Here is an 18,917-nt window from a genome sequence, read left to right on the forward strand (position 1 = left end):
CCTTTTTAGTCTTGGACGGAAGTCTGCCCCGGGTGGGTTTTCTGTCGGGGGACAGCTTGCTCAGCTCGGAGATGGTCCCCCCTAGTCCCGACGTCAGCTTTGCCAGGTCCGCGGCCTTTGGCGGGTCCTCCTGAGTGGCGGCGAGGGCCAAGTTGGCAAAGTCAAACCTGGGTCTGTCCTTGTGATGTGGGGGGACGCCGTGCGTGACGGCGGCCTGTTTCGGATGGAAGAGCTGCGCGGCCGCCGTGAAGGGCAACGCCGGGAAGGGGATCCTGGGGTCCACCAGGCCCTGGGCGGCCGCCGTGATCGTCGACCTCAGTCCTTGCATGTGCGGGTAGCCAAGAGTCCAATGGTTCATGTGCATGGTCTGCACCGCGCTCAGCCCGTACAGTCCCTGCAGCTGGTCAGCGGGGAAAGTGTTGACGGCCTGCAGGAAGGAGTAGTTGGTGAGCTGGAGGGCTGGGTGCAGCGGGATCGGAGCGTGCAGGGCTTTGCTCCCCATTTCGGCTCAGACCTCAGCGGAGGAAGCTGGAAACCCTGCGGGAGAACAACAACAACAACAACAACAACAAAAAAGTTAAGCAATGAAAGTTGTGAGTTAACGCCAAGCTCAGCGTGAGTCATTATGTGGCTGTCATAATACAGAAACATGGCTATTTCATAGCTTTTAAATAACGAAACATGACGACAAACACTGATGTAATAACTTGTATGTAAAAAATAAAATAAAAAAAATAAAAAAATCCAATAACATCTGTAGCCAAAATGAAATTCGAATTAGCCTCTATTTTCTATTTATTCAGATAAACATAATGATAATATTTATTTATTTTTATTATTTTTATTTTTTTTACCGTAACCAGATTTACGCCCACACATTTAACATTTTAACGCGACGTGCGCACCGCGTCTCTAAATAACTCCATCAAAGAAAAAAAATCACTCATCGAAACTGTAACCGGTCGACATCAAGAAGGTGTAAGACGCGTCGCTCATCTGGCTTCGATTATCGCAGCGAAACGGGGATTTCAGATCACAGTGAGTGACGCGCTGCGTGTCAGGAGGCGTAATGGATGAGACTGCTCCACTCACAAACAAGTGTTCTCCGTGTAAATTCGTGGAAGACGGATTTTTTTTAAATTTATTTTTTGTGTGTTTGCAGAGTTTCAGAGATTTGAAAAGAAGGCAGAATATGAACATAAAATAATAATAATAATAATAATAAACGGCTTTGACGTCTTGCATGAAATGAATGCATCTCTGATTTTACTGGAGCCGTTAGGTTTTAGTTGAAAGAGAATAGTATGTATTTTTATTTATTAAATTTAGTCCATGTTTATATATGGCGTGTCTCCCCCACCATCACACCCCATATCTTGGCAACCTCCTGGCATTTACAGGCCAACATTTCACACAACCATATTTGCCAGTAATAAAAAGCGACCTGCCTCCGTATTAACGTGGGACAGACGAGGTGAGCGGAACAGGATTGGCCTCCTTTCTTTCTTTCTTTTTTTTTGTTGCGACAAGTTATGTTTTACACACACACACACACACACACACACACACACACACACACACACACACACACACACACACACCCACACACACAGACTCACAAATGTAATAATAATAATTTTTAAAAACTGTCGTGGAAGTAGTAAGAGTTCCAGTTGATGAAAGTGGAACTGGAAATGATCCAGCAGTTATCAGGCGGTCAGATATTCAGGCAAGAATGAAAACTAAAAGTTTTTTATTATTATTATTATTATTATTATCATTTAGACTGACTTTTATTATTATTATTATTATTATTATTATCATTTAGACTGACTACATAACATGAAATACTGATAGCTGGGAAATATACATATATGTAAATTTATCAATCTACACGCTCTCTGCGCTGTGGATATTAGGTCTCTGCTCACACCTGGAGAGGACAGACACGAAGCTCTCGGACAGGCTGCACATGCTCTTGTGTTTTTGCTGCAGATGTGATTGAATTCCCTGGACTTTGCTTTCCCTGTCACATGCGGTGCGGTTAAATATCATTTTTGCACAGGTGCAGCATAAATCACCGTGGAGACACTTGTTGTTCTTTGCCCAGTGGAGCAGCTTTCATTCAGCTCGTTCTCGCCTCACCTTTGGACTTCTTTTCTTTCTTTGTTTTTTTGCCCCCCCCAGTTTAGCAGCAGCCCGAGTGTCTCGTTTAAAATCTTTAATATCTCGCTTAAATGACGCACTGCGTGTCAGGAGGCGTAATATGCTTTCTAAAGTCGAAGGCCACACTGTCAGTTTCAGTGACGCCTCGCGCTCTGCACGGACAGAGGTCAGTGATGTCACAACGTGAGGGAGATACGTCCTCCTGTCGGTTGTCATCAGACGCAGATGTCTAGTCTTGCACATTATCAGCCCAGTTTGATTATTTTTTGGAAAAGCGGACGTTTTGGTTTGGTCCATTTGCGCAGTGAAACAGCAAAAAAAGAGAAAAAAAAAGAAAAGAAAAACAACAAAAAACGGGGGTGGGAAAAAAAAGTAAAGTTTTTTTTCTAATTAGAAGTTGTTGATTTTTTTTTTTTTTAAGTGATCTAACAAGTGGGCTCCGTGGGGCTGGCTCCTCTCCCAGCGGAGGACTGACATGCACCCTGCCAAACACAATCTTACCCCAATAAGTGGCTGCCAAAGGTCCTGCGGTATGTCAGTAATCCACAGTAACTACACAGGCGACGAGCTCCAATAAAACGCTTCCAACATCCAAGTCCATGAAACTTTCATGTAGCCATGCAGCCAAACTCTGATGCCTCGGACCTTTGCTGGGATGTGACAAGTTGTGAAAAGTTGTGGAAAGAGGCGAAGAGAGTTTTTCTGGAGGAGAGACAGCAGCGGCGGCGGCGGCGGCAGCGTGGGAGTCCCGCCCGAAGCTGGGGCTGGAAGTGTGCGGTTCTTCACTTTTTAGGGCTACGGGACTCTGGAGCGCTCAGCCCGCCCTCTGACACGCCTCCCCCCCCCGTCCGTCTCCCACCGCCTTCACCCCCACCTCCTCTATCATTAACTCCAATGTTCCCCTCTGTTTATTTGTGTTTGGATAGCAACTGAGGCTCCAGACCATAGTAGAGAAGCGTGTTCCGTTCAACCTGCCGTTCGTTGGCACCTCTCACACACCGCGGCGCGGCCAAGGCTGATACCTTCCTGCTGGAGACGCTGCTTGGAAAGCGCATGGGGGAAACCCTGAGCGGCTTTTTCTTTCCCCCCCCCCTCCTTCCAACTCCACGCTTTCTAAAACGTGCTTTTTTTTGGAATCTTAAGCAGCTTACAAGAAGTTTTTTTTTTTTCAAACCATAGAGCTCATTTGCCAAATGGAGGGGTATATCCAAGATCCGCCTCATTAAATCGTTTTATTTCATTGTGGTCAGGGTGAAAAAAAAACAAAAAAATAGAAGAAGTAGATTCAGAGGTTCAGAGATTCAACATTTGAAAAATGAAATAAAAATAATAAAAGAAAACCTCTACCACTTGACGCTTATATCCTCTGGATTTTTCCTTTTGTCATTTTTGAGCACAACCTAATTTCTTTCTCTCTTTTTTTTGTTGTCTTGCATGATCTAACATGTTTAGCATAGCGTTATGATGGGAATTACACAATCTGAATAAATGGCGTGAGCTACAGGACAGCCAACAAACACTGAGCGAATTGTGTTGTGACAACATTATAAAGGGAATTTTTTAAAAAAATTGTTCAAGGCCAGTCTTTAAAATTGTTTTAAATTCTATATTAAAATTCAGATGCAACGTTTCATTATTAGTTGTTTCTAACAACGTTAACGTTCTTGTAGGTCCTAATTTCTTTCTCTCTCTCTTCAGAGTTAACAGAGCATGTTGGTTCAGTCAGTAGGACTGGTCTTTGTCGTGTCCAGCAAAAAATAATAATAAAAATAAATAAATAAATAAAGGCTTATGTGTATATTGCATTCTATATCATATAAATATATCAACCAAGCAAAAAATAAATTGCAGTTTTAAGAAGACTTGTAGGTTTCTGTGTTGGAGCAACAACTGAAGTTTGTATCCAGATTTAACAGCATTTACAGTGAAGTTTATCAAATCTGCAGCAGTCGCTCTAAAAGAAGAGAAAATGGTTGACAATACATTAAACAGTTATGGTCCTGTTTTATCAATGTTTTATGCACATAACCTAAAGCTTGTCTTTGTTTATCTCTTTTTTTTAAATCCAGAGGAATCAGTTGGCTCATTCATTCCAAGTACACTTAAATATACCTACTTATATTTAAGTATTCTTTTATCTTTTAAACATGATTTCTTCTTAGAAATGTTCAATAGAATGAACTCAAAGAAAGTATATGTAAACGTGTCCCAACATTTAAATTGGCTAAATTCCAACATTTGGTTTCTCAGTGAAGTGGTAATAATAATAATAATAATAATAATAATAATAATAATAAAAAGAAAAACATTCAAAATTGGTTTGCTAATGATTTTTTTTTTTTTTGCATACCCTCTCTTATGGTTAGCATGAAAAACTAATGTGGCGTTTTGACGGTCATTTATTTACATTACAGTTTCGTTGAGCTTTTTGTTCAATACAAAAGCTTGGTGCTACGTAAATATGCTTCTTCTGACATGAAAAATAACAATAGGTAATCTACATAATTCCAATATTTTTTAAAACAATATTCATTAAATAAGGTAAAAGTAGTTATGTTTTATGTTTTTGTCATTTTAGTGAGACGTCGCTCCAGTCCATCCTCTCTGGCCTCATCCTTCCGCATTCCCAAACGTCTGCAAACTTTCGGCCTGAATTTTTCAGTTCGTGAACGTGGAAGGCAGGGAAGACTCTGCAGCTTGTGTCAGAATACAGGTCAACAGCGGCGCCCAGTGGCCAAGGACGGAATCAAACGCCACTCCGCCTCCGTCCACCAAATCCTCTGTTTTTATGCGCCTCGCACTAGAAAACAAGCCTCTCTCTCTCTCTTTTTTTTTTTTAAATCAACGGGTCAACATTAAAGTTCGTTTAAATAAACGATTACTCATTTAATTCAAATACCCAGATGATTAAAGCTATCTGGAACATTAGATACAAACACATGAAGGTAGGATTCATGTAGAGGCGAGCAGCAAACCCTGGTTTGACGAGGCCTCTTCGATGAGAGCAGAACAGATTTTAGTCCACAACGATGAGAAATAAGCGACTCAAGTAATAATAATAACAATAATAATAATAATTGGGGTTTAATCTGTCCACGAGGCCGTGTGTGTAACCCAATTTTCGTTTTCTTACAGCTGCAGAACGTCGTCTGCGCACAACATGTTTGTGGTTTTTGGTTCGGTTTCGTATCACCCCGGCCTCGAGCTTCACTGTCAAAACACCGAACGACTAGAGACAGATTAGAGCACACATAAAAGGCCCAACGCGACATATCCTATTCACTTCAGAAAAGCATAACAATTTAAATGTTTATTTTTTGCGTGCTGGGGGAGTTAAAAAAGAAGAAGAAGAAAAAAGAAGAGGCTGTAATTGTTTAAAGATCTCAGAGAGGTTGGTAAAGGAGATCCACCCACTGATAATTACATTCCATTAATCAGTGCTGTGCTGTTCACTCCACGAAGACAACCCACACCTCTCACCAGATATGCAAAATACTGTCTGCAAAACTCTCTTGACTTCCTGTTGCAGCCAAGTTTTCCCTCCTTGACTGAAAAGCTAAACTTTAGTACAAACAAACTCTACCGCTGATGGAGTCTAGAGTATTGCAGTGATAAGTGGTTGCTTTGTGTTTTTATTTATTTTTTCTTTGCTGAGACAAATCATTTTGTAACATAAGACTTCTAACTATCGACTACAGGATCGTAGGACTTCCTGTGCTCAATAGCCTCTGATGACACAGTTATTAAGGCATGCAGCCGATTGGGAAAGGTCCAGAGAACTTGATCACACTTGGAGTGTCTTAACGCTCCAGTTTTACGTTGCACCTCCGTTTAAAACGTGCACTGTTGTGTCCCTTCCACTTTGGGTAACGTCAGAGCTGGGGAGTTAACGTTTTTGCCCTTTGGCCCCCAGCCAGAGTCCCTTGCAGCCGCCATCGTTCTCTATGATAATATGACTCCCACGGAGGATAGGAGCTGCAGCTCGGTGCAGCTGCCAAGCCCCGTAATGGCCGACACTCCTGTTTAAATAAACCTAAGTGACAGAGGAGAAGTCCAACAGGAGTCAGTCAGATACATCCAAGAGGTGTGATGAGGCTCAGACGAAGACATGGACTGAATTGGAATGTGTTCTTCTTTATACCTAAACAAACAGGCTTTCAGTTTCTGACTTTTTAAAAAAATACAAACTTATAAAAGTGTTTGATATGTAATTCCTTGTGATGTTCAAAAAACAAATAGAAAGTAGACTCCGCTGTAGCTGTCCACCATGTCCTGACCTCTGCCTGTTACGGTCATATTAGACGTTTGTTGTTCTTGATAACAGAATCATAATTTTGACCTCATATGTGTCCAGCTGCTGAAAGGCGTCGCCCAAGTTTTCAAACCCTCCTTACCTGGGGCCACCCGCAGATCCCTCGCTAGAACAGCCGGAGCCGACGGCCTTCTCCGGAGTCTCTCTCCCTCTCTGGGCTCTTTCTGTCTCTCCGTGTTGTTTTCTCTTTCTCTCTGTGTGTGTGTGTGCTGGCAGACAGGATGTCAGGTCCATAGTGTACGAGCAGGGGGAGGTAAACCTGTCACTGTTGCCTACCTGCTGTGGTTTGAAAGCCCCCACTTCCCCACCTACACTCTCACTCATCCTCTCCCACAGCAGCAGCAGCAGCAGCAGCAGCTCTGAGGATGGCTGTTTTTCATTCAAAGACCCCCGAGTCACATTTTCCTCCACATCACACTCCTTTTACTTGAAATTGAGCATTTCAGAATAAGAGGGGGGGTTATGACTCTCTTATCATACAGGTGGTTGTGTTTTTTTCTTTTCTTTTTGAGAGTGAAACAGAATTAAGCCGTCATACATCTTCCTCTGGAAATAGCTTCTGCTTTAAATGCACGTAACATATATCCTGTTTTTATCATTTTGAGCAACTATTTAAAGCTACAATTATCATTCACTTCATCAAAAGATTTGTTTTTCCTTTGATGACTAATGTGTGCCGCTGTATGTGTTGTATTCAGACCATTTTATTTTGCGTGCCTTATAAATATTATTTAGCATATTCATCAAACCACAACTAATAAACACTTGGCAGTGAATACGTGTGGCTGTGCTGGGCCTTTTAGATTTGTTCTATTTATCTTTTGGTTTAGACAAAAGAATATTGTTTTGGAACAAAAAATCTTTTATTCATCTTTTATTTATGTAACTAGCCAGAAATAAATAAATAAAAATGCTTACATTAAGTTTTAGATCCAGTTCATTTGGTGGGTTTGTGTGAGTCGTGACCCTGACACGTGTCGCCTCGCTTTAAACCGAGACCCTCTGCTCACCGACAGTTTCAGGGTTGCCTCTGAACAGATGCAAGTTTGAATAAAACAGCCCTTTTCCTGCAAACCAGAGCCCTGTGCAACACTGCCTCCTGTTGGATCACCGTGATGTAGCCTTTTCTGCTCACGTCAGAAGCCGTGTGAAGTAACCACTGGAACATTTGTCCATTTCAGAACTGAAACAGAGATTAAAACACTTCATGTAGGGTAGCTTTTTGCCCGCTCTGTTCCAGCTTTCCATTTTCATTTCTGGTGCAATACTCAGAGTTTTGCTCCTCATCCCCCCCTACTCCCCCCACACCTCCGCCCCGTCCTCAGGCGTTTTATGTGATGAAAAGCTAAACCAGACCTATAAAACGAGCCTGTGAACAGGTAAAGTGCACTTTATAACGGACACACTGCATTCCTCCGTGCTCCTGCAGGATCTTTTCTCCATCTGCCGTCCGGTGCCCAGCCTCTTCACTGGTCTCCTGCCACCGTTTAACAGCGCCGCTGCGTGACCGGCATTCCTCTTTGCTCCCTGCAACGTTATCCACTCTGCTGGAGAGGCATGGAGAAGAAAACCGCCATGATATTGCGCTCCTTCAGCCAATAAAACCCACCAGTAAATGCAGCTGGAGCCCGGCACCAAATCCCATTTGTCAGCAAATAGCTTCCCCCGGTTTGACTGAGCTGGCCGGGTGCTTCTGTGGAGCTCCCTGCCATGAAAATGACATCTTCAGTTATTTGTTGTCTGGTCTGACGGCAGGCAGAGTGAATGAGGGGGAGGAGATTAAAAGGAAGACATCTGTTCGCCATCATGAAAGCTCCTCACGAAACGCGCGATCTGATATCTGTTTTTCCATCCAATTATTATCTGCTTTTAAGTAATAGATTGTTTTCCAAAAAAAGTAAAATAAACACAATGTCACAGTGTGTTAAGCTCCTGTTTCTGAGGTCAATTAGATATTATAATACCGGTTTTCAAACTGCACAGGCTCTGAAGTGGTGTGGCTCTGTAGGAAGCCTGGGTTTGGAGGTGAGAATGTGAACGAATCCCTAAAAGACGAGAAGAGACCTTTGGCAGCTACATCAGCAGATCATTCGAGGCGCCATGATGGACGTCGGAGGTGAGAGACAGGAGTGTTGGACAAGGCGACTGACATTGTTTTCCCTACATTTTGCCAGTTTATTCGTGGCTTCCACTCGTCCGAGTTCAGATCATTTGTCTGTGGCCGTAACACACCTGGTTGGGGCTCATAGGTGGCATTTACAAAAGTTTGAAATAGCTAGCTTAGCTATAGCTAGCTTGGAAACCTAGTGATGGGCAGATGAGGCCTCACTGGGTGTAAGGGCACATTTCCCAAACTGTGTTGCTGTCACTGCAAGTGACATCTGCTGGATTTAAAAAGTCGTCCGGAAACAAGGTTCATTCACATGTTTGTGTTCAGAAACATCAGCTGCTCTAACAGCTTTGGGCCGAGGCGATTGCGCCGATTACAAACCGTTTCTCCTGCTTTTGAGAACATCCTCTCTCAGGGCACTGATGATGATGATGGCATACATAGAGATATAATTGCAAGTTTGTATAACAAGGTAGAGTAATGTAGTCTTTGCATTTCCCAGTATTGTAGTGGATCCGCTGGTCTCGGTGTGTTCGCCTCGGAGAAGCATCTTTGCCCCTCGGTGGAGACATTTGAATCAGCCTCGCTTTCTTCAACTTCCATGTTCAGCCGCTGCCGCAGGTCGTCGTCGGAGACAAGAAATAAAATGCCTCTGTGTTACTAATTCATTGTAATGAAGTCTTTTTAATCTTCTCGTAAGTTTGTACGGTAACGAAACGTGCGCAAATTCAAAGAGTGAGAATCGTTTCTTTTTTAAATGGTGAACCGACCGGCGTGACCCAAAAATCCTGAAAGTTTAGAGTCAGAGGCGAAAAGGCAAAGGATCAAAGTCTCATGACATTTAAGGAAGAATAAGGCAGATGTGTGAAAACCACCGCAGCACGGCTGCCTCGGTTTTCTGGGTAGAAGTGGCGGCAGGAAGATACGCAGGAGTAGAAGAGCAGCAGGGAAGCAGGTTAGAGGCTTCCCTGCTGCTGTGGGCTTCACTTCCTCCTCCACAGAGATACAGGCAGGGAGGGTCATATCGTAGCACCCAGAGCAAGCTCTCCCTGCTGCAGTATCACAGCAGTTTAGGATTTTTATGTAGGATTGTCATCAACGCGCTGTTTTCTCCTTCTGAGGTCGGAGTTTTGTCAGGGGTCAGCTGCGACAGGCCCCATGTTTTCTTCTCAGGGTGGGGAATTTCTGGATGCAGCTGTTCTGCTAAGCTGAGGACCTTTATTCAAAGTTGTCTTGTTAGACCAATCTTTTTTTCCCTCCCTCTTTACATAGGGAAGACAATTAGGGTCATTTACAAAACAAAAATATAGATTTTTTTTTTATTCCAGTGGTCCTAATCATCTTCTGTCTTGGAAACAACTGTGAAAACAAATAATGCATTTTAATGATAAACTTCACAATTTTCTTCCCCTCAGCATGAACTGAAGGGTTTTTGGGACACAGAGAAACTTATCCCCAAAATGTACGCCAGTTAAGTAAAAATAAAACTAATTGAAAGTCAGAAAAAAAATCACTAAAGATCAGATTCTATGTAATCATGCATTTTGTATATTAATTTTTTAAGAGACAGAGAAAAAAAGACTTCATACTTGGTTGTCTATCTAAGACGTTTACCACTCCACTCTTTACAATACCATGTTTTTTTTTTCTTCTTCACGTTTTGCCGTTTTACAACCACACAATTGAATGGATGTATTAGGATTTTATCTGGTGGACCAACCCAAGCTGTATAGAACCTTTCATTGCAGATTGAACTAAAGGTCTTTTGGAGTGCGTCTCTACCGCTGTACATCTACAAATAGCCATATTTATTTCTTGGCAAACTACCCAGCAGGTCTTTAGCAACTAGTTCTGTCCTCTAGCAATGCCCCACGTTTTGCTCCATTCGTCTTCATACAAACCCTGACTAGCTATCTCTGTTGATAAAAACATATGTGAAGCTGGAACCAGCATATTTCACAGTGAGGATGGAGTGTTCAGGGTGATGTACAGTGTCACCTGCTTTTGAAAGCAGGTGGAAAAAAAAAAGACAAATTTGATCTCTTCTGACCCAACTGTGGTTCCCTTCAGCTCCTCTAGCGTCACCACGGACCTGGTCGATGGATGTCTAATTAATGTTCCTCTGAGCCATCAGATGACGTGGATGGCCGTTTCATGGCCAGGTCATAACGTTTTCATGTTTGACTGATGGATTAACTAATGCTTTATGAGCTGTCTAGCCTGGCTGTTGCTTTTCTACGCAATTCCGCTTGATTCACATCTCCCGTCAGTGCTCGTCTGGGATTTGTCCCACTGAGCTTGATTTCATCCGGGCCGAGTAGCAAACAGGAGGAGTTGTAAACAGCCACATAAATTTCTTGAGCTGTTTTAGAATTGGCGTTCGCCCGTGCCGTTCAGTTTGTTTTGGCCAAATATTAAGCAATTCAATTCAGAACAAGAGCAATGTTTAGGACTTTTTGTTGCTGGTAAAGATGTGGTGCGTAAGTTCCGGTAAGCTTCATAGTGCAACTTCCTTCACAATCTAGCTAGTGCATTACACAAAAGTCAAAAGCTAGCAATCGGCTAAAATGGTATCCAGAGTCCCAGAGTGTTGCAAAGTGTACAAGTTTTTTGTTTTTTTTTAGTAGGATATGAACTTTCCGAGGTTTTTTAAGTTACCTTATAATCTAACCCCACTTTAAAATTCTCCACAGCTTTATCGCTGACCTGTCTGCTGTGTTCATTTTTACCACTTGCCATTTCTCTGGTCTTCATCAATCTTTATGTTCTCTAAGAGTCCTCTTGAGTTCTTCACAGAACAGCTGGAAAAACCATGACTAGCGAATAACGGTCACTTCTGAAGGTTAGTGGGTCACAACAGATTTTTCCTGCTAAAGGGCTGAATACCAATGCAAAACCACAAAACCTGCGTAGCCAGTGTGTCACTTGAAATCACCCTACCCCCCTCAAAATATGTTACAGAATGTGGTTGTAACAACAAATGGGGGAAAAAAGTGAATTACTTTGTATTGTACTTCCTGTTGACATCCATTGCTGCCTCAGACTCCTTGCGTGTAACGACGGCTGCGTTCGCTCCTGCTGCTGCAGAGCTGACGGACAGCTTGAACGCTGCCAGCACCTGTTTCCTGGCAACACCAGAGGGCCGTTAATCGGCTGGTGAGAGATGTTAACAAAGTTACTGCTGCACACTGGAAGGATAAATCAACAGAGCGGTGATGTGTCTCATCCAGTCAGTCGGGGGGGGGGGGCGGTTTTAAAACTTCCCTGTGACTTCACTGTCAATCTGAGGATGGAAAGTCGGAAACAGAGCAAGAACTGAGTGATTATAGCGTGGGGAGATTTAACAGAGCTTGGGTGGATCTGTTAAAAGAAAAAAAGAGAGAAAGAAACGAACTAGTAGATAGAAAAGATGAAGAAATGGAAGAAAGGGAGGAGGAATGGATGTGTGAAGAGGAAGGGGGAAAGGGTGCATGTAAGGAATGGAGAAATGGAAGAAAGTTTGCATAGCGCTTCTCTCTCTCACACACACACACCCGCACGCCCACACACACACACGCCCACACACACTGCAGTGCACGGTTTTTGGTGAAGTCTGTAATGTTGTTGGAAGAGGAATTAGCATAGCAATGCATGCAGTCACTTTCCCACACCAACGGCAACAACAATAACATTCATCCTGTGTGATTTCATATAATTTCTCCATTCCCCTGCTGCTCTCTCCCTTTGTGACACGCCAGATGAATGTGCAGTACAAAGGGAGCCAGGAAATGGCTTTCCACTTCAACAAACGAGAGCAGATCTTGACACTGTTACACGAAGGACCTTCGGCTGTGAGGGACTTTGGAGACACGGGCACTTCTTGCAGATTCCCATCGGAGAGCAGTAATTTTTAATTCAATTTCTCCACTAGGAGGAATATTTCTGCTGTGCGTTATCATTATTTTTTTTGCCTCGGAGTCTTTCGCAGGGCGCTATTGTGAAGAGTAGACAATCCCCCCTCCCCCAAAATATACAAATATCCTCTTTGACTTGACTCCGATTTTTTTACTCGTATATTTTTTTTTTCTTGAAGTTTCAACTAAAGGAAATTTTTTTTAAATTGGTTCTTCTGGTGCAAATGGATTTCTGCTCCACTCTGGTTTGCATTAAAGCTGCAGAATATAACGTTGATAAAAAAGTATGTTTTTTTTTACATTGTTGTTAAAACTGTCACCATGTCGTGACAGGATAATATGAGATAGATAATCTGTGAATAGATCCATCTTCTACACATCTTCCCGTGAGCTGCTGCTGCTGTCTGAAGAAATGCAATACTCCCGGTCAGAAGCAACCAATCAGAGCCAGGAGGAGGGGCTTAGCGCTGTCAATCAACCTCATGAATGCAATGCTAAATGTGCTAATATCGGAGAAACAACTCACCGCTACAGAAAAAAAACAGTCCTTGGTGGCCGCGCTAACTAGCCTTAGCATTCACAACAGCCATTGCTAACAGGAAGAAGCTGTATTGTAGCAGAGAGCAAGGGCGACGGAGCATGACTGATAGCGCTAAAACCCTCCTCCTGGCTCTGATTGGTTGTGTCTACGTTAGCACTTACAACAGGAGAAGGCAGAGGAGAATTATTTTGTCTCATGCCATACAATCACGACATAGTGACAGTTCCGACAAACATGTAAAAAAAAGATTACATGCTGCAGCTTTAACAACTCGGATGCCTGTGTGGTGGGATTTAGCGAATGCATGCAATCACAAACACAGAAAAAAGCTTCCACGCATTATTATATGGGCCCACGTTCATGTTAACTCACACACACATTAAGTAGACGTTAATATACACAGGTGGAGCCTGTCAGGAGTTTTTTTTTACATTTTCAATCTCTCGTCAGTAATCACTGGTAATCACTTCCCTTCCAGTCCACAGAATCACTATCTTTCACTGATGCACTCGCAGGAAGCACGTTTGTAACTTAAGGCCAAGCTTCAGTGCCGCAGGCTCCTCTGCATCCACACAGTCAACACAGGAAGTAACATTTTGTAAATGTCTACTCACTTTCTGAAAATGTATTTGTGCTTCTTTTTTTTTTTTTTAACAGGGCTTCCAAAGCTGTTTACGACGTACGGGTGAGAGGGGAGTTATTGGTCAGGAGGGGGGATTTTGGGGATGTGTTTCTCCTGCGCCACTGTGGATATTGGCAAGTTGCACAGCTCCACCAAAACTGGTCCCGGGGAGGTCCCAGTGACCTGTTTTATACCAACAGTGGTGCCTTGTCATAAAAAAGCCAAGGGGAAGCCGAGTCACAGCTCGAGTATTCATTTGAAGCCGGTGGAAAAAGTCCTTCTGCGGCCTGACTGTGTGTGAGTGTTCGGAGCTGAAGGGAGCGTGAACGCGCAGGCAAGCAGGCAGCTGCGTTTTTATATAGACCTCAGACTGGTGCCCCGGGTTCTGGTAAAACAACTCCTAATACCACCGAGAACCACATTCTCTCCTCTTACCTTTTTGGACTGAAACAAGTTCCTTGTCGCTGGCGTTTCATGCCTTAATTGGACGTTGAGGGGCTTGCGAGAGAAAGAGAGAGAGAGAGCTGTGATGTAGTGTTAAAACTGCCCACAAATCACACATTTCTCACGTCTGAGGAGGTTCGAGCCGCGGCCTCAGCGTTTCTGCGGCACATGCGAAATTTCAGATGCGAGGCAGGTGAGGGAGAACTCTCGGGGTGCGGCGGCGTTTCTGCAGACCCAACTTTTGCTCAAAAGCTTTTCATTTTACCTGTCGCCGTAAGACAAAGAGTGACTCTGCCTCGTCCGCTGAGGATGTCAGGGTGATGGATGGTGGAAGTGTGTTCCAGGATTATGTTTTATAAATGTTAAAGGGCCCTGGGGTTGGTCTGTGAAGCACATAATTTCGGCTGAAGTGCTAGGGCTGGATGAACCAAGACTTTATTATTAAACACCTACAACAGAGCCTAGAGCTGGTGGAGGACTCTGAATGTCCAACTTAACACTCTGACTGCTCTCATCACACGTCCTTGCCATTTGGGCATGAAATTAAAATGCCTCTAAAGATTTTATTCATTACCCAGAACAAAATACGGGCCCCATTATTGAGCTGTGATTCATTAGAATCGTCAATCTGTGACACACTTTAAATTTTCCTTATCTGTTTTTTAGTTTGGAGGGGAGGGGGGAGGGGGTTGTGTGTTTTTTATCTTTGAAAAGTGACTCGTAGAAAAAACAAAACAAAACAAAAAAACAGGGTAATATGTTTGGCAATGGATCTGGAGTTTGATGGCACAAGTGAGAACTGGCTATAAATGAAGTGGTATTGATTTCACATGTGGACTTATACTACCAAGCCTCAAGAAGCCGAGGAGGAAGGGAAGTGCAGAGCCGGGGATGTTCATGGAGGCCTCGCCAGAGGCTCTAGGGGCCCAGAGCCTAGTTCCACAGCTCTGGGAACCGTTAAAAATACCATAAAAAAGTTCCATATTCACAATTATTCTAACTTTTTAGATTTATAAATCTTTGTTAAGGCTCACTGTGGATATATTAATGGATAAAACATGGAAAATGATTGCTGCTCCCCTGGTAACGGTGCACTCGATATTAATGAAATATCCCATAATGGCAACAGATTTTTATTTTTTTTTTTATAGATCTGGCACTGTAAATACACAGTAACGTGCACATCTTAGTTTTCACAGGACGTGGGGCAGGGGGCTTGATCCAGTTCCTATACGAAGATATTAGCGTCCATAACTCAGCGGGGTCTGATCACTTATCAAAACTTAAATCAGAGTCATAACCTGTTATTAAAATGAATTCCATCCAAAACTTAACTCTTCCACCTCTCCATCTAGTTAATGTTTGCACTTAAAGACGGAGACGTTTTTATATTTCCTGAGGATTACCATATTGAAAGCAGCAACATGGAGAATCTAATATTTTACTAAAGATTATAGAAGAAAATTCAAATCTACTACAAATCAACTGACAACTAATTAAAGGAAAATAAATGACGTGACTTCAAGATGAATGATTCTTCTTTTAAGCTGCACATTATCTATTGAGAAAAAGAATAAGGCTTTTCCATGTTTATTAAAGATTATTAATTACCTAAAAGCTATCAGCAACTAAGTACAGAGGTAGTCCTGAGTTCCCCTTCAGTGTTCACCATCTTATCTCTTAAATAAAAGCCTATCGAGCCTAAACATGGTTTCACTCAACATTAAATTCCAGATTTTAAAATGATTCAGCTGATCTTTCATTTATTATCCTGACACAAACATGAATCTGAGTCACTTTGGTTCCAAACAATAGTAGATGGAACCAATTCCGTTTCCTATTTTTCTCCGCTTTACAAGCGGACAATTCAGTCACTGTGAGGTTGAACCAGCAGCGGCATCAGGCGCCAATCGAAAGTCGGTACTTGGGGTGCTGTGGTGGCGCAGGGGTTAAGCACAACCTACATAAGGAGGCCATAGTCCTCGACGTGGCGGTCGCAGGTTCGATTCCTGGCCTGGTGACCTTCCCTCTCTCATTACCTACTTTCCTGTCTTAGTACTTTCAAATAAAGGCCACTAGAGCCAAAATAAAACAATTAGATTCTCAGTGCAAACTCAGTACAGTTGAAGCAGCATAACGCAGTGGGCTAAGTTGCCGGTAGTAAAGAAGAACACAGATGTTTAGTTTGTTGAGGAAATGCAGCAGAGAAGTTGTTTGTTTTTACACCTTTTGGTCCTGAGTTGATTACTACCAATTTAGCTCAGAGCATCAGTTTCTGGCGGTTTGAAGTGTCGAGATTGACGTGACATCATTTAAAAATGTTTCTCTAATGATGACATTCTTGTTCATGTTCTGTGGATTCTGCAGAAGGAAGGGAAGCCTGCCACAGTCTCCTTGTGACGTTGGTTTTTGCACAAAACTTTGCGAAGCTCTCTCGTCTGTAGCGGAAAGCTGGAAATGTTTACCGTGATACTCGTGGCTGATTTGTGTGTGTGTGTGTGTTTTCTTTTCTTTTGGTTTAGCTGGTTTGTATTGGGGGAGTTTTAGTGGGAAGCGAGGGTGTGGTACAGACAGTCAACAGATGCTGCCAAAATGACCACAGCAAGGAAGAGGAGAAAAATGTTCCTCGTTAGAGCACCGACTGCAGCTAGGTTGCCCAGTAACAGGCAGGAACTGGTTTCGCGTCGATGTGCGGAGTGCTGGTGATGGGCTGGATGTCACTGGCTTGACTTTTCGCTCCCGCTGACTGAATATGCGTTGCCAACCCTTGTGGCGCCACGATGATACAGATAATCCAGAAGTGGACATGCTGCAAGACAATTTGTCAGCATTACCATTGTTTCAGCAGAACTTATATTCTAATCGTCACTGGGAGGAAAAAAAGAAAGAAGAAAAAGCAAGTTCTTCTCATATAAGGGATCTAGACACATCCAAGTTGGCCTTTACTTACAAAACAATGAGCTAAACCACATCCGAGGCGGATGAATTTCTTCTTGTCGGTGGAGTTCCTTATTATCCAGACTTTGTCCAGGCCTATTGTTCATCTGAAGAACATAAAGAATAGGAGGAACAATCAAGTCATTTGATTAGAAACAACCATGCAAATCAAGTAACTGGTACGTTCAAGCCAAAGATGGGTAACCAGATATTTACTGTGATGAAAGCCTTGCAATTAAATACTGGAACTGAACTCCACAGTTAGCATCGGCTAACCTATGTATCATTGGTCCATTCGGTAAATTTAGCAGCTTGAGATGACCTGATGATAAAGGCAAAGCTCTAAAGAAAGATTTAAAACTGATTTTTTGGTTTACAAGTACATTGTTCCAGATTCCCCCCAGACAAACGAGGGAAACAAGCAATATGAGGATGAGTGCCACTGAAGATTCAGTAAAAGTTGTCAAATATTTAAAAAAAAAAAGATACTAAAGGGACCGCAAACTCAGCAAAACTACATCACAAAATGGTGACCCAAGGAGCAGCAAAGCAGTAACATGCAGACCTAACAGGCCTGAACTCTACCAAAGGGACTTGAAAGCGCTCCATGGTGAGCATTGTTCACCTGTCTCCCTCAGAGGTGAATCACCACAATCACAAAAACTCTTTTCTTTGACTTAAGAAATTGCTTCAAATGTTGTGATTGTCCCCGTTGGTTGGTAGTTGGTTGTGAAAAATGCCATTTTAAATGCATCTACTTTGATAAAAAGTTCTGTCAGTTCTGGTAGCAAAACAATGATGAAATGGAAATTTTAAATACGTTTGTATTTAATTTTCTCCCTACGTCAATCGAGTTTGCTCACCCTTATTTTTCTGCTTCCATCATCTGTTCCTCTGTCATCCTGTCTGACCAAGACGTACATCTGTTTAAATCTTTGCTGTTGCAGGATATTTTTTCTTCCTCCATTTCCTTGCTGACTGAATTAACAAGACGGTGCAAGCGTGTCCATCGGGTTGATTTCATTGGGCTGTGAAACCAACATGAGCCGTGTTCCTGACCCCTATCAGGAGTCAGACAGCAGTGCCGGTGGTCAGGGGAGGCAGGGGCCACCTTGTGGACCCTGCGGACGGACAGGCAGGGAACTGTAAACCTTGAAGACCAGGAGCCCAAGTTCTTTGTGTTTACCTCTCTACTTTTACAAGTGATGTCACCACGTTGTAAAAAGATACAGTTCTCTGTGGCCCAGTCCCTTTGATACTATTTAAGAGAATAAACACCAGCTAAGTGTACGGGAGAAAGATGGAAGCAGAAGAATCTCTGGCCGGGATGGTGTGGTGTGCGCTGGAGTCCAAGAAGCTGAAACAGGCTGTGGGGATCCGTAACTGTCCAGGTGCTGTAGGCTCAGGCCTCACCGGTGAACAGGGAGACCCTGCCTGTAAATATTCCAACATCCCGTCTCTTTCTGTGAACAAGACTTTAGCAGTGACAAAACACCATCTCTTATTGCTCCCTCCTGAGCCATCATTTTGAATCATACTGTGTGTTGTCTTTCCCGGGATGTGGGGGGGAATCCACATTCTGCTTCTAACTTTTAGAAATCATCACTTTTCATTTCAGGCCCTTTGGATTTCCATAAATATTCCGCTTTCACTTCGTATCCCCAGCTGTATTTCCTACTCTTTATGATTCTCACTTGCACCACAAGTCCCAGTGTTATTGCATCAGAAACTCTCTCAATGTAAGTCAGGGCACCGATGCGCGGAGTAAGTGCAGCCATATGCGAAAAGGCAATGAACAAAAAAAATAATAAAATAAAAATCTCGTGTTTTATGTGAGCTTTGCTAGCTTAAACAGCTGGGTGGCTGGTGGGGCTATGCTAACCTGTAGCTCC

At 43.0% G+C, this 18,917-nt stretch overlaps 1 protein-coding gene across 3 annotated transcripts in view; it reads right to left on the reverse strand.

Annotated features, from left to right (window-relative positions):
• The window catches only part of osr2 (odd-skipped related transciption factor 2), a 7,941-nt gene extending 1,357 nt beyond the window's left edge, over positions 1-6,584 (reverse strand). For 2 of the 3 annotated variants that reach the window (XM_028019164.1, XM_028019162.1), the window contains exons 1-2: positions 2,668-2,936; positions 1-537 (exon numbers count right to left, since the gene is read on the reverse strand). The exon at positions 1-537 is cut by the window's left edge and continues 145 nt beyond it. In XM_028019164.1, coding sequence (XP_027874965.1) covers positions 1-502 — 502 coding nt within the window. In that variant the 5' untranslated portion in view covers positions 503-537; positions 2,668-2,936. Of the gene's footprint in view, positions 538-2,667; positions 2,937-6,560 lie in introns of those variants that run through there. The other variant, XM_028019163.1, reaches the window with a different exon arrangement.
• Positions 6,585-18,917: the final 12,333 nt, after the last annotated feature.

This window comes from Xiphophorus couchianus, chromosome 5 (genome assembly GCF_001444195.1).
Source record: "Xiphophorus couchianus chromosome 5, X_couchianus-1.0, whole genome shotgun sequence".
In the NCBI taxonomy this organism is placed as follows: Eukaryota; Metazoa; Chordata; class Actinopteri; order Cyprinodontiformes; family Poeciliidae; genus Xiphophorus; species Xiphophorus couchianus.